At 58.6% G+C, this 15503-nt stretch overlaps 1 protein-coding gene across 1 annotated transcript in view; it reads left to right on the top strand.

The window, feature by feature from the left end:
* Nucleotides 1–15503, top strand: part of ESPNL (espin like) — a 29379-nt gene that overhangs the window by 8244 nt on the left and 5632 nt on the right. The window contains exons 5-7 of the mRNA XM_073807038.1: nt 7497–7628; nt 13781–13898; nt 14942–15057. Of these exons, the coding sequence (XP_073663139.1) occupies nt 7497–7628; nt 13781–13898; nt 14942–15057 (366 nt within the window). The remainder of the gene's footprint in view (nt 1–7496; nt 7629–13780; nt 13899–14941; nt 15058–15503) is intronic.

Here is a 15503-nt window from a genome sequence, read left to right as displayed (position 1 = left end):
CAGCGTTGTGTAATGCAGCACAGGGCGGCCACCAAGAGTCATGGGAAGGCGCAGGGTCCTTCTGAAGAGTCAGAAAGAGGCCCAGTCCAGCTCCTGGCAGCGCTGCTGAAATTGTCTGCCTCTGACTCTCAGGAGTCCTCGGGTCCCTCCTGCTCTCCACCCTCCACCCCTCCACCCCTCCACCCCTCCACCCCTCCACCCCTCCACCCCTCCATCCCTCCACCCCTCCACCCCTCCACCCCTCCACCCCTCCACCCCACCACCCCTCCACCCCTCCACCCCTCCACCCCTCCACCCCTCCACCCCTCCACCCCACCACCCCTCCACCCCACCACCCTTCCACCGCTCCACCCCACCACCCCTCCACCCCTCCACCCCTCCACCCCTCCACCCCTCCACCCCTCCACCCCACCACCCCTCCATCCCTCCACCCCTCCACCCCTCCATCCCTCCACCCCTCCACCCCTCCACCCCTCCACCCCACCACCCCTCCACCCCACCACCCCTCCACCCCTCCACCCCTCCACCCCAGCCCCCCTCCACCCCACCACCCCTCCACCCCACCACCCCTCCACCCCACCACCCCACCACCCCTCCACCCCACCACCCCTCCACCCCTCCACCCCACCACCCCTCCACCCCACCACCCCTCCACCCCACCACCCCTCCACCCCACCACCCCTCCACCCCAGCCCCCCTCCTCTCACCCCTGCAAGCCACCACTCAGCCCTCCCTGGCTCAATGCCCCCAATCCGCCCCTATCTAGAGGGAGGGGAAGGGCAGGCGTGAACCTCAGTCCGGGCCAGGCCAATCCTCAGAGAAGAGGAAGAGCCTGCAGTTACCCCTACAGTCATCCCTTTTGTCCTGGACACAAGAGAAGAAGCTGAGCAGGTGACAGGGTGGGAGGCGGGGAGGGCGGTCCCCACAGGCGGTTGGTGGCCTGAAGAGCCCTGAGCCGTTGCAGCGAGGCTCAGGCAGCCGCCCGTCTCCCAGCCTCCGGCTCCGTAATCGGGAGGGTGGCTGGAGCAGTGCTCTAAAAACTCTATTTTTAAGCAGCAGCATCTTTTTCAAGTGAAATAGTCTATAGGAGCCCGAGAAGCCCACCCGATAAGCCAAGAGACCACCACCTCCCACCCTCCCTTAATGCGAAAATAAAATAGCTCAGGCCTCAAGGCTGACAGCTGCTTTCCTCTTCAATCTGCTCCGAAAACTCTAAACACACAAGAGCAGAGCCTCCTGCCTCAGCTCATTGGCCTCTCTTGGCCACTCCCTCCACCGCACTATTATTTAACAGCAAGTCAGAGAAGGCACATCTTTTTCTCCATAAATACTTCAGTGGACTTCTCCAGGAGGCGAAGACTCCCTTTGTTTCTTATCACAGCCTCAAACCATTATCACGCCTAAAAATAATTCCTGATCATTTCTTTTATTTATTTTTTTTTTAGACTACTTTTAAAAATTAATTAATTAATTAAATTTTTTGGCCTGCGTTGGGTCTTCGTTGCTGTGCACGGGCTTTCTCTAGTTGCGGCGAGAGGGGGATATTCTTCGTTGCGGTGCGCGGGCTTCTCACTGCGGTGGCTTCTCTTGTTGTGGAGCATGGGCTCTAGGCACATGGGCTTCAGTAGTTGCAGCATGTGGGCTCAGTAGTTGTGGCTCGCGGGCTCTAGAGTGCAGGGCCAGTAGTTGTGGCACATGGGCTTAGTTGCTTCGCGGCATGTGGGATCTTCCCGGACCATGGCTCGAACCCGTGTCCCCTGCATTGACAGGCGGATTCCTAACCACTGTGCCACCAGGGAAGCCCCCAATAATTTCTTAATATCCTCTAATATCCAGTCTGTCTAGTAGCCATCTAATATCCATTTCCCTGCTTGTGCTGTAATCAGGAGCGAAGCAAAGTCCACACATTATTGATTTGTCTGTTGGGTCTTAATCTGTTAGCAATTCCAGAAATATATTCATCCAGGAAATATAGGATAATGCTTCATTCCCACCCCACGCCACACCCCGTTTTAAAATAAATTCTATTTTATTTTATTTTTTATTTTTTTTGTGGTACGCGGACCTCTCACTGTTGTGGCCTCTCCCGTTGTGGAGCACAGGCTCCGGATGCGCAGGCTCAGCGGCCATGGCTCACGGGGCCAGCCGCTCTGCAGCACATGGGATCTTCCCGGACCGGGGCACGAACCCATGTCCCCTGCATCGGCAGGCGGACTCTCAACCACTGTGCCACCAGGGAAGCCCCAATAAATTCTATTTTAGAATAATTTGGAAGAGTTTTAGATTTGTAGAAATATTGAGACACTAGTACAGACAGTTCTCACAGAGTTCACATCCATTTCCCCCTATTATTAACAATTTACATTAGCATGGTACCTTTGTCACAATTAATGTACCAAAATTGATACAATATTACTAACCGAAGTCCATACTTCATTCAGGTTTCCTTACTTTTCACCTGATGTTCTTTTCCTGTTCCAGGATCCCTTCCATGACACCACGTGACATTTCATCATCTTGTCCCCTTAGGCTCCCCCGAGCTGTGACAGTTCCCCCCCTACCCTTTCAAAACAAAACTTCAGAATCATGAGCTGGTGCCCTCGCACCCCCAGTGGGGGATGATGAGAGTTTAGTATGTGTTTTGTTTTGCTGTATCTCAGTCTTTCTTATGTCACAAATTACACTGATTACTTGGTTTTTTAATTGAGTAAAAAATACATCACATAAAATTGACCGTCTTAAACATTTCTAAGTGTACAGTGCAGAAGTGTAAATATATGCACATTGTTGTACAACACATCTCCAGAACTTTTATCTTGCAAAACGGAAAGTCTGTACCCATTAAGCAACAGCTCCCCATCCCCACTTCCCCAGCCCCTGACAACCACCATTCTCCTTTCTGTCTCTATGAGCTTGATTACCCTAGGGACCTCATACAAGTGGAATCATACAGTATTTATCTTTTTGTGACTGCCTTATTTCACTTAGCATAATGTCCTCAAGGCTCATTCATGTTGTGGCATGTATCCGGCTTGCTTTCTTTTATAAGGCTGAATAATATTCCGCGGTATGTTATGCCACGTTATCGTTCTCCATTCATCCATCAGTGGACATTTGGGTTCCACCTTTGGGCTATTGTGAATAATGCTGCAATGAACATGGGTGTGCAACTGTCTCTTCAAGACCTTGCTTTCTACTCTGATTACTCTCTAAAATGTTAAACCAACCTTGCATTCTTGGAGTAAACTCAATTTGGTCATGAAAAACGATCTCTTTTATACACAGGTGAATTTAATTTGCTAACATTTTGCTTAGGATTTTAAGTGGGGTAGATAGCACTGGTGTAATGGTTCTCAAAGGTGGCTGCACACTACGACTCTCCAGAACAGGTTTAAAATATTCTAATACCTGAGCTCCACCTACCCCAGCGATTCTGATTTAATTGGTCCTAGGGAGCCCACGTATCAGGACTTCTTGAAGCTCCCCAGGTAAGGGCTTCCCTGGTGGCGCAGTGGTTGAGAGTCCTCTGCCGATGCAGGGGACACGGGTTCATGCCCTGGTCCGGGAAGATCCCACGTGCCGCGGAGCGGCTGGGCTCGTGAGCCATGGCCGCTGAGCCTGCGCGTCCGGAGCCTGTGCTCCGCAACGGGAGAGGCCGTGACAGTGAGAGGACCGCGTACCGCAAAAAAAAAAAAAAAAAAAAAGCTCCCCGGGTGACTCTAACATATGTCAAATTTGAGAGCCACCTATGTGAGTAGCGTTAGCTGAGCGAATCTAGAAAGAATTCATAGAGATGGTCGTTCTTTTCTTTTTGCGTTACTGACACAGAGTTTATTGGAAGACGGTCATTCTTAAAGCAGTGAATGTCGGAAGGAGTAGGGTTTCTAGCAAGGGAGAGAGGGTTATAAGCGCTCAGGGTGCTAGGACAGAGTGGAGAGTAGAAGCTGGGGCTTGTAGTGAGAGGTCAGTGGTGGAAGACCTTGACTAGTTTTAATATTGTGTAAGGAGCCATTTGGGAGCTGCTGTGGGATCCCGAGAAGAGGGCATATGATTTCCTGGCTGTTTGGAGGAGGGCTCGCTGTGGACCGGGAAGTTGCCGTAAGATGGGGTGTGGTCTGGGGCTTTGCTGATGAGGTTGAAGAGGAAACAGCAGAAGACAGGTGTAAACGAGGTCCCTTCAAGGTTTAGATATGCAGTTAAAACTCGTTGTAGTTCTCCACCTAGCTTAACATTGCCGCTAATTCAAGAGAGAACTTTTATTGAGTATTGTGAGTCCCCAAAAAGGCGTTCCGAGCAGACGATTGCCTCTGTCGACTTTCTGTGCTGGGTAATTTTTTAGAGTCTTTAATGGTCAACGATTCATGTCCACGCTTTCCTTCATGCAGACACTCATTCAACAAAGAGTTATTGAGCACTTGCTTAGTATGTGAGCAAGGATTCGAGAGCCAGAGAATATCTACAGTAGATGAGGGGTCGGTTTGGGAAATTTCAGGGCTGTTTCTGTTGTTACAACGATTGGGGTGCTCTTGTGGGGGAGGCCGGCTAGCCCGCTGTTCCAGAACAGTCCTGCACAGTGAGGAAGGGTCTTGTGCCCCAAGCAAGTTCCCAGTGAATCGGACAGGTATGTAGGTAGAAAACCTGTTCATAGTTATCTGAGCTTCGAACCTAACTCAAGTACATGTAATTATCTAAGCTTAGAACCTAAATTCAAATATATGTACACATACACCAATGTTTCTTCATAGTTTTAATATACATAAGAGTTTTCCAAGAATGGTCCGACTGTATATATTGAGGGAAGATAGACTTTTGTTTTATTTAGCACTTTACCAAAACTTATTCACTATTTGAGCAAATGACATCACCAATGGCAATGCTGAACCTGACGTTTGCATCTCCAGCTGTCTGATTTTTAACTGAATTTGCAATGATTCCACATGTTAAAGGATAATTTTTAAAAGTGCTGGTAATCGTGACTTTCATTCAACTATAAAATGAGCCTGTGTCAAACATTTTTATTTAATTCATTAATTAATGAGGAAACCAGTAATTCAAAGTGATAGTATCTTTTCAAATTAGAGTTTTCATTTTTCCGGATATATGCCCAGGAGTGGGATTGCTGGGTCGTATGGTAGTTCTATTTTTAGTTTTTTAAGGAACCTCCATACTGTTCTCCATAGTGGCTGTATCAGTTTACTTCCCCACCAACAGTGCAGGAGGGTTCCCTTTTCTCCACACCCTCTCCAGCATTTGTTTGTAGACTTTTTGATGATGGCCATTCTGACAGGTGTGAGGTGATTGTGGGTTTCATCTGCATCCCTCTAATAATTAGTGGTGTTGAGCATCTTTGCATGTGCCTGTTGCCCATCTGTGTGTCTTCTTTGGAGAAATGGCTATTTAGGTCTTCTGCCCTTTTTTTTTTTTGGTTGCGCCAGGTCTTAGTTGCAGCAGGTGGTCTCCTTAGTTGCGGCTGGAGGGCTCCTTAGTTGTGGCATGTGAACTCTTAGTTGCAGTATGTGGGATCTAGTTCCCTGACCAGATATCGAACCCGGGCCCCCTGCATTGGGAGTGCAGAGTCTTAACCACTGCGCCACCAAGGAAGTCCCTTCTGCCCATTTTTTGATTGGGTTGTTTTTGATATTGAGTTGTATGAGCTGTTTTGTATATTTTGGATATTAACCCCTTGTCAGTCACATTGTTTGCAAGTATTTTCTCCCATTCCGTAGGTTGTCTTTTCATTTTGTTGATGGTTTAAAATCTGTGCCGCTTTTTAGAATTTACAATTCCACGCCTAAATTTTCAAGCTTGGTTTTTACTTCCTTGAAAGCAGTGAGCACAGCTGTGTTACGGTCTGCTATTTCTCAGGACTTTGTGGGTTGTTTCTTTGTGTGTTGGGTCCTCTGGTTCTCGTTTCTGGTATCTTATTTCCTTGTGCTGCTGGTTTTGTTTGACTCGATGCTGCACATCATTATTTAGGGCCTTAGGTGACATCTTACTTGCTTCTGGCTGACAGGCACACGTGGATCATATTAGTCCACAATCCGGCTTGAGATTCCTGGAGCACCTGCGTGATGGGAAGCAGAGGGCGGGCTGGCTCCTGCTTCACCTTTCCTCTGAGGGCGGAGGCCCAGCCTGCGGTGGACCCTGAGCTGTTGCTGGTCTCCCTAGTCTCGTGAGCCTGTGACACAGCTGCTCTGGTTACAGCCATTTCTTCTGCGTCAGCCTGCTCTTAGGGCGAAAGCTGTTCTGAGTGGTGGGCTTATCCCTCGGGATTTTCCTTGTGTCCTGAGCTTGGTCTGCCAAGTCCTCACTTCCTTGTTGCCTGTCTGATGCTCTAGGAAGGTGCCTTTCACATTTAGTCCATTTTTTACATTGACTCTGGAGAGTGGATTGGTGGTACCTGCCTGGTTCTCTACTCCTTGACGCGGGTCCGTCTGCCCACCTGTTTTTGCCGCTGGCACGGCTACCTCACGGATTTCCAGACCTAACTCTTGGTCATCTGTAACCACCCAGCCTCTGCTCACAAATAGGTCACCATCGTTTGCCAGCAGTAATCGCCATCATTCGGGGGGAAAGTTCTCTCCTCCCCCCTCCCTCCCCCGGGCTGCCGTCCCCGCCCATCTGGGGCCAGGCCTGACACTCCGGTGGCCCCTGCTCCACTGCGTTTCTGCTCTGACCCCCCCCCCACACACGCTCTGGACGCACAGCCGGCCTCTGCAGCGCCCTGTATCCTCCCCCCGTACCCCATCGCAGTCTCCTTCACAAAGGGCCCTTCACAGACCCGGATCTCCTCTCACTTTGTTCTCCTTCATCCTCCCCTCTCCTCCCAGCTTCTGGGCCTCCAGGCCTTCCTCTCCTCCCAGCTCCCATCACACGAGCCCACAGGACCAGTCAGGAGGGAGAAAAGGGGGCCTAGGCCCGGCTTGAGCGAGGAGGGAGCATGCGTGTGGCTGGTGGAGCCGTGAGCTCAGACATAGAGACGCAGAGGGTGAGGGTGGGAGCCCCCAGAGCTCGCCTAGGCTTGGGGCCAAGAAGAGGGGCTCATCGAGTGCCAGGCCTGACCGGAGGCCAAGGAGTGGGCAGGGTGAGGTGGGCAGGGCACAGGCCCGGAGTCCTGGGGTGGAGCCACGGTGTTTAGTCTCCTGCACCCCGGTTTCTTCGTGTGAAAATGACACACGCCTCCAAAGGTCGCTGTAAAAATGGAACCCGGCTCCGTATCTGAACCCGAGGCAAGGGCTACAAGGGCAGAGTCGGGGTCAGGCTGCCTGGCTAGGATCCGGCTGGGTCGCTGACTGACCAGCTGGGCCCTTGGTGAGCTCCTGAGCGCGAGCGCCTGGGGTTCCCACCCAGCACAGGGGCGTGCCGGTGCCCGCGGGCAGGGCGGCCTGGGTCCGGGCACGGGTTCAGGCCGTGCCGCGGACTGAACGGCCTCGGTGCCCCGGCTCGGGGCTGGGTGGGGGGGCCGGCGGCGCGGCCACGGTGTGCCCTCCCCACAGTGCTGCCAGACCCTGCTCTCCCATCGCGTGGACCCCGCCCTGCGGGACGAGGACGGCTACACGGCCGCAGACCTGGCGGAGTACCACGGCCACCGCGACTGCGCCCAGTACCTCCGCGACAGCACCCGGCCGGTAAGCTTCGCGGTCCCGCCCCCCCCCCCCCCACCCCGGGCCGGGTGACAGACCCCTGCCGCGCTGACGGCCGGGTAGCTGGGGAGCCGTCTGCGTACGCGGTGTCATTGTCACGTGAAAGGGCCTGGCCGCGCCTGAGCCGGTGCCGGGACCAGGGCTGCGACCGGGGCCGTGACAGCTGGGACCAGGGCTGGGCTGTGGCTGGACCTCGGCCGAGGTCTGCCCTCCACCTGGGCCGCAGTAACCACACTTAGGACCTGGGATCCATGCTTCCGGCCAGGGCTGCTGTTGGGTGACGCTGTGTCAGGCTGAAGACACCCCGGGGGTGGGAGCAGGGCCCTGGGCCCTGGGTGAGGTGACCCAGTGAGGCGGGCCAGCCCCGTGCAGCCCGGAAGGGGAGAGTCTCGTCCCGCCCTCCCACCTGGGCACATGACCTCGCCGGGCCTCGGTCCGCAAGGGCAAGGGCCTCGTGGGTCCCAGCCCCCAGCACGTGACGGGCCACGCGTGTGTGCCGAATGAGTGGAGCAGTGGGCAGGCGGGTGAGCGAGTGGACAGGTGAGGGTGGCCGGGCGGGTGTGCGGTGGGGAAGCGTAGGGCCAGCGCCCTCCCGCCCGGCCTCCACCCCTGACTCCAGGCCCCGGGCGGCGAATACAGATTGTGCCGCAGTTTTCTGTAGCGGCCGCCCCTTCGGAAGGCGTCCCTGGGATCGCCTGGCCCTGCCTTCAGGTGAGAGCACCGAGGCCCAGAGGGGAGAGGCGCCCCCCACGCCGGGTCTCACCCGTGGCTGCCGTGCCTCCTTTTCCCTCGGGACGCCCCCCGGAGCATCTGTGACCAGCTGAGGCTGAGCTGCCGTCCCCGGCCCCGGGCCAGTGGCCTGGTCCTCACCCGACCACCACTGAGAGCCTCTTGTCTCCACTGCCTGAAAGCCACACCCAGGCGGCCTTGGGTCAAAGGCCAGGGGTGCTTCGGGGCACCCGAGTTGGGAGTCCTGGTTTGTCTTGGTGTCGTAGTTTCAGAAACAGGACTATACTCACTGCTTGAAGTAATCAATGTACTGATTATTCACTAACCCTTCGGTTGGCTATTGTGTGATAAGGGTTGTCTTTCTGGCTTGGGTTCCAGAAGTTGCGGGAACTCAGTGGGTTCCTGGTGTAGCGGACAGAGCTCTGCAGCCCACCGGCCAGGGATGCCCTGGCCGCCTGGGCCCCCAGCCTCTGTGTGGGCCCTGGGGCCGGCCTGGAGGTGGAGTGGGCAGCTGCTCGCCTGCCAGGGAGCAGGTGCCGCCGGGCCTCTGGCTGGGGTCCCCCGCTTGTCCCCAGCCCACACGGCCGTGCCCACGGCTGAGCCTTCTCTCCAAGCAGGGTCTCTGCCCCCTGCTCTCCATCCCCAGGTCCTGGCACATCTGCCAGCCCCTCCTGGCCACTGTGCCCAGCTCTCCTAGGGGGGTGGAGGCTCTGGGCGCTCTCCTGAGCCCCAGGGTTTTGGGGACCAGCCCATGTCAGGCTTCCTGTGGTTTCACCTGGTCCTGGTGGCCTCCTTGGTGTCGCCACAGGATACAAGGCAGCATCCCCTCCGCTCAGGACTCCCCAAGCCGGGCTGGCCTGTCTGTGTAGCCTCCCCTCCCGGCCTTCTGGCCCGCGGCGTCCAGCCCGTCCACGTGCCCCGCCTGCGGTGGTGGAGAGCGGGCAGGCTGGGCCACCTCCCTGAGATCCACTGCTCCCCGCCAGCCCCCGCCTCACCGGCAGTCCCGGCCCCGCAGACGGCAGGCTGTCAGCTGCGCGCCTGATGCAGTATTGATGGAAACACGATATCCAGAGGTCGCCCGCGTGGCCTCTCCCTGTGTCGGGCTCAGAGGAGGTGCTGAAAGTCATCTTTTTCCTCTCCACACGGCCGCCTGCCTCTGCCCCCAGGGAGCCGTGGGTCCCAGGAGAGGCAGCCTTGCGGGGCACGGCTGGACGGGGAACGGAGACCTGCCCTGTGGGAGGCGCCCCCTTCCTGGGAGGCTTCACAGGGCCTGGGTTCACCCGCTGCCCATGGCGGGGCCTCCGCGAGGCTCGGGAAGGCCAGGCCCTGCCTCGACCACACCACCTCGACCTTGACCAAGCCTTGCCAGCCCCTGGGCCTGGGGTACCCCTCTGCACAGTGAGGGCCTGGGCCTCTCTGACCCCCAAGGAGTGGGCCGGGCAGCTGGGCTCCTGGCTGCAGGGCCAGGTTAGAGTGAGACGCTGGACGGCAGCAACAGTGAGGAGTAGCGGCCCAGGAGGGGGAGCCTAGCCCTTCAGCTTGCCCCCAGCCCGGCACTCAGCGCTCACCAGAGCTGGAGCGAGTCTTCCCGGCCGGGTGGCACCCCCAGTTCTGAGCGTCTGTGAGCCTCGATGTTCTCATCTGTATAATGTAACTCAGGAGGCTTGCTGGCCGGTAGACGTGTGCCTTGAGCACACGGCGGGTGCTAATTTCCCTCCCCTGGTCCAGAAGGGCCCTAGGACCCCTTCCTTCTACAGATGGGGAAACTGAGGCCCAGAGAGGGCAAGGGACTCCCCTGAGCAGTCTCCTCCCCCAGGGAGGGGCGGGGCCTGGCCGTGCAGCCAGTAACCGAATCTCAGCTGTCGCCCATCTGTGGGTCATGATTTTCTCGGCCCGGGTGGCATTACAGGCCTGTAACCCGGCTCGCCACAGCTGTCCTCGATGTATAATGCATGGCAGGCATGGCTGCTCAAATCTCATCAAAAACACAGAAAAGGAGACACCAGGCCGTGGGAAGGGCACCAGCCCAGGGCCAGCTGACTGCCAACCTTAGGGCAACAGCCCCCTTTGGGGGCAGCACACGCCCAGCTGTCAGAATCCCAAACGTCGGGACCCAGCATCTGCCACTCCCTCGGGTCCTCGTAGATTCGGTTAGTGTCCAGGGCCTGAATGAGGGACACGGGGATGTGGATACTCCTGTCACCTGGGAAACACCACAGCCGACCCCCGTCCCCGCTGAAATTCAGAGATCATCAAGACACCGTGCTAACAACAGCAAAGAGGTCTGAGTGTCACGTGTGCCAGGCCCTGCCGGGGGCTCTCAGTAACCCCTCCCCTTCCCAGCAAAGGCAGAGAAACTCAGGCCTGGGGGACGCTGAGTGACTCCGCAAGGCTTCTCCTTGGTGAGGGTTGGAGCAGACTCCAGCCTCAGGGACCAGGTGGCCTGAGGTCTCCCAGGCTGTGGGTACTGTACTGGCACCAAGTCCATCCCCCTGGGCCCTGGACCAACTTCCTGCCTCTTCCATCTTCCCCGGAATGACAGGGCCCCAGCCACCCCAGCTGAGCCCTTCACTCCGCAGGGACTGGGAAGCCCTTGCCCCTCAACCCCAGAGCAGATTCAATTGCGGGGAGGGGCTGCGGGCTCCCAGGCAGGGGCAGGGAGCAGGGGAGACTGCGGCAGCCTCACAGCCCTGTCCTGGTTGTGCAGGGGCCCGGGGCCCACCTGGGACTCAGCCCTGCTCTGCCCATCAGACTGTCAGTGCCAGCCGTGGGGTCTGGGGTCTGACTCGACCCTGCATAAAGTTCCTAGGCCAACTGGCTCCTGCCTTGCGGACGCTGGAAGAAGACAGGGGATTCCTAGGTCGGAGACACGGCAGGGAGAAAGCGTCGTGTTTGGTCGGATCCCCTCCCGCCTCCAAGTCCCAGTGTGACCGATAGGGGCCCAGATGGCTGCTGCGCGCACACACTTGTGTCACAGGCGGGGACCCCTGAGCCTGGGAAGGCCCGTGTCCTGTAGCAGTCGGCGAGCAGCCTGCTCCTCCTTTGGGTCCCTCCCGTGCAAAGGCAGCCCAGAGGAAGAGCGGGTGAAGCGCGGTCAGGGCTTTGCATCCTCGGTAGGGGCGCAAGAGACCCCACCCGCCCGCCTGCCTCTTCCTCCACTGCTGATGCCCCTGGACGAAAGGAGCAGCGATTCGAGGGGCTCTCAGTCCTGGAAGGAGCAAAGAGGGGGGTCTCAAGTAAGATTCTGGTCTAGCTCTGCCCCGTCCCAGCTGTGGGCCCTTGAGAAAGCCCCTTGCCTCTCTGAGTCTTGGGTTCCCCATCTGTGCCTGGAGGGCTGTACTGTGGAGGGTTAAGGCACAGTGGTAAGGGATCCCACACCCAGCCCATCTGGGTGGTCCCTTCTTGCGTGACCAGGGATCTCAGGTCTCCACCACCTCTCCCGAGGGTCCGCTCCCCTGGCCCCTGCGCTGCGGAGGGTTAAGGCACAGTGGTAAGGGATCCCACACCCAGCCCAAGCCCGCCGGGCCACCTGACACCTCAGCCTTCAAATATTAATGCGACACCTCCAGCTCCTGGGGGCGGCAGCTGCGACAGCCCCCGACGGTCCAGGACAGCCAACAGCTTCCTGTGCTCACAGCCCAGCACCTGCTTCTGAAGGTCCTCCCGGCTGGGGCCTGGCGGACACTCCCTGCCCTGTCGGACCAGGGCTCCTGGGCTCTCGGCACAGATTCCTGCAGAGAGTGAGGTATGAGGTGCAGGGCGGTGGCAGATAAGGGGTCGGGCTGTGTTCCCCTCCCCGTGGCTCCGCCTGGCCAAGGGTCCTGGATGGGAATGCGACCGAGGGGCCCGAGGCAGTGGCTGCAGAGCCGGGGATTCTTCTGACGGGAATCCCCCAGGCTGGGGAGGCCACCTAACGCCTGCGGGAGGGACAGGGCCCACCTACAGGTGAGCCAGGGGACACTCAGCGTGGCCGGGAGACTTGGCCCTGCAGCTCCAGCTACATCACGTGCAGGGCTCAGTGCAAAATGAAAACGTGGGCTTCTTGTTAACAACTGATTAAGAATTTCAAGACAGAGACTGGAGAACCTTCAACAGAGCTGCAGCACGAGCCACCCATGCGTGACACCTGCGCCAAACCACATGTCCCGCCTGGGGGCTGTGGGCTGGAACCAGCCCCTCTGCCCCGCCTGGCAGCCCTGAGGCCACCTTCCACCGCAGCTACCCACTGGAGGGAGCGGGGCGACGCGCTTTGGTCTGACAGCCAGTGGTGGGTGCCCAGAGAGACCGCCGTGAGCGGCCCTCCCTGCTGGGGACCCGAGCTGGGGTGGCCATGTGCTCTCAGGCCATCCTGGCTCAGCCGGGAGCCACGTCATCTGAAAGACGGCCGGCCTTTTGACGTTCAGCTTTAAACCAAAAGGCAGCAAGCCCGGCTCTGGAGTCCTTGGAGGACAGCTCAGCGTCCTCCCGGAGAACTTCTCTGCCGCCTGGGGAGGGACGCACCGCCTGCGGCCTCACAGCAGCCTGCGTGCTCCAGTCTCGACTCTTGGCTCCCATTGGCCAGATGCAAAAGCTGAGACCTTGCAGGCCTCAGCTGGGGGGATGCAGGGGGCAGTGGCACCTCCAGGTCGAGGATTCTTTCCGGCTGCCCACCAGTCAGCGCTTGGGGGCAGGGGAGATGGTCAAGGCCAGGTCTGTGCCTCGCCCCAGACCGGGGGCAGACATGGGGTTGAAATGCGGGTGCCCCTGCAGCCCCAGACTGGGGCTGATGGATCTCCCTGACCCCAGGCTGCCGGGGACCAATGTTGGTGGTCTCTGTCTCCGGGTGGCCCTTGGGAGAGTGGCCTAGACACTGCATGGTGGGTCCTGGGCACAGCGCCTCTGCTCTGAGGCGCGGTCACACGGCCGCACTGTTTACGGGGCTGAGAAGAGTTGCAAGTTTGTTGTGGTTTCCCCTATGCCCAGGGCTGAGAGAGGGGGCAGGTTCAGGCAGTGTGTCTCAGCACAGTCAGGGGACAGTCAGGGAGGGTGTGTGTGTGCAAGTGTGCATGTGTCTCTTGTAAGGCCAAGGAGTGGTGAGTGAGCACGAGGGGGACACCAGACCCTGACCCAGAGCCCAGAGCCGCTGAGTTAAGCTGCCTCCACAGGGAGCCGGGCCTTGAGATGAGGGGTTCACCTAGGGGTGGCAGCTCTCAGACAAGTGCGTGGGTATGTTTGGGGGGCGCTGCTCACCAGTGTGGAGGGGTGGACAGAACCGCTAGGGGCGCTGCCCCTCACTCCCGCAAACTTACCTCTCCGAGCTCCGTTCAGATGCACAGCCCCAGCCCCAGGGAGACCGAGCCAGGGCTAGCCTGCTGGATGCCTCCCACCCCGACCTGGGCCTCCCAGTGACCAGGCCTGTCTGCCCCCAGGTGCCACTCCTGATGGCGCCCCCGCCGCCGCCGCCGTTCCCCCCTCCTCCGCTGTCTGCTGCAAGGCACTCCCTGGAGGATGGAAGAAGAGGGGGCCCAGGTGTCGGGGATCCCGCTGGTGCGTACACGTCTCCAGGGAGGGCTGGCCTGGGCTGTGCGTGCTGGGAGCGGGCCTCTCTGGCCTCACTTCCGAGGTCCTTCGAAGGGGCCGGGGGGAGGTGGGGAGCAGAAGCTTCGGCAGCAGGGCACGCAGAACACTGAGGACAGGGCCGGGGCCACCCCTTCTCGTGAGCCAGCACCCCCGCTCTTCCAGGATTCCTTTATTGTCCTGTTGCCTTTTTCAAGTGAGGACAAACTCCATAACCACAATTAAACAGCCTCCTGCCCAGCCCTCGGGCGTCTCTCTGTGAGCCCTGAAGCCCCCGCGGCCTGACTCTCCTGCCGCTGAGATCTCGGGCAGCCTCCTCCCTTCTCTGGGCCTCAGCCTGTGCAGAGGGAAATCAGAGGCTGTGTCTGAAGGGGTCTCCGAGTCCGCTGCTGTTCCCTGAGATTCCAGCAGGGGGCGGGGGAGCGGTCACCACCCATTAGGGAACCGTGACAGCACTTATGAAAATGAAACGGCAATGGAATAGCATGAAAAATGTCTGCAGGCCCCATGTGCAGGGAAGGTCAGCGTGCTTCATGGAATGGGCTGTAGTTATACAGTCACACGTAGGGGTGCGTGCGTGCGTGCGCGTGCGTGTGCGTGTGTGCGTGCGTGCGTGTGCGTGCGTGTGTGTTTAGTGGAGGGAAGAGCGGTGAAAGGACAGGTTTGTGGTCTGATGGGGCTGCATTAGATCCCCAGACCACGGAACCCTATGCCCTTTCTAGCTCCTTCTAGGCTACAGGAGAGGCTGGGGAGGGGGGCGGGCCATGGGATGGGATGAGGTGGGTGGAATGCAGGCTCCCCAACCGGCAGGGCTTGGAGGGGGCTCCAAGGACACCTCTGGAATGCCAGGGATGAATGAGTTTGCCCAGGTCCCAGGGCACTTGGCAGGGAGCTGCTTGGGCCTTTGGCTCCAAGTCCAGTGGTCCTTCAGGAAGGCCGGTCCTGCCCCAGGTCCGGGGTCCTCTGCTCCCCATCCCCCGACCTCTCTGACTCCAGCTGCCCCTTCCTTCCAGTGGCAGCATCTCTCAGCCCAGCCTGGCCCGGCCAGCCTGACCAGCCTCTTCCGAGGGAGCACGTGACCCGCACAGCACCCCCGAGGGTCACCACCGGTGCCACAGCCGTCCCTATGGTGAGAACCCCCGCCGTATCCCTGTCTCCCAAGGCACCCCAGCCAAAGCCTGGCTGGCTTCTCACCGTGTTCTCCTATGTGGGCCCCAGCCAGGTCACTCCTGGGGCAGCCAGGCCCTTTCCTCCAGGAGGCCCCTGGGGTGACTGGCTGGCATCTGAGGAGATGGAGATTCCAAGGCCAGAAGCAACCTGTCTCCCCATCATAGTAGACGAGGGACACTTCTCTGATTCCAGGGGGTTCCAGTGGCCCAAGCCCCTCATCCTGACAGATGCTGCTGTCACGGTACAGGGAAGCATCAGTCCATGGGAAGGGTGGGCCTGGCGCCCACTGCTCTCCTCCTCGGGGGGCTCCCAGCGGCCCACTCCTTCTCTTTCTGGGCACCAGCCCCTTTTAAATCCAGCCATCCTTTCCCTGAATGGGTCTTGGGAACGCTCAGCCCCTGAGAT

Source organism: Tursiops truncatus, chromosome 7 (genome assembly GCF_011762595.2).
Source record: "Tursiops truncatus isolate mTurTru1 chromosome 7, mTurTru1.mat.Y, whole genome shotgun sequence".
Lineage (NCBI taxonomy): Eukaryota > Metazoa > Chordata > Mammalia > Artiodactyla > Delphinidae > Tursiops > Tursiops truncatus.
This window is presented reverse-complemented; position numbering and strand designations above follow the sequence as displayed.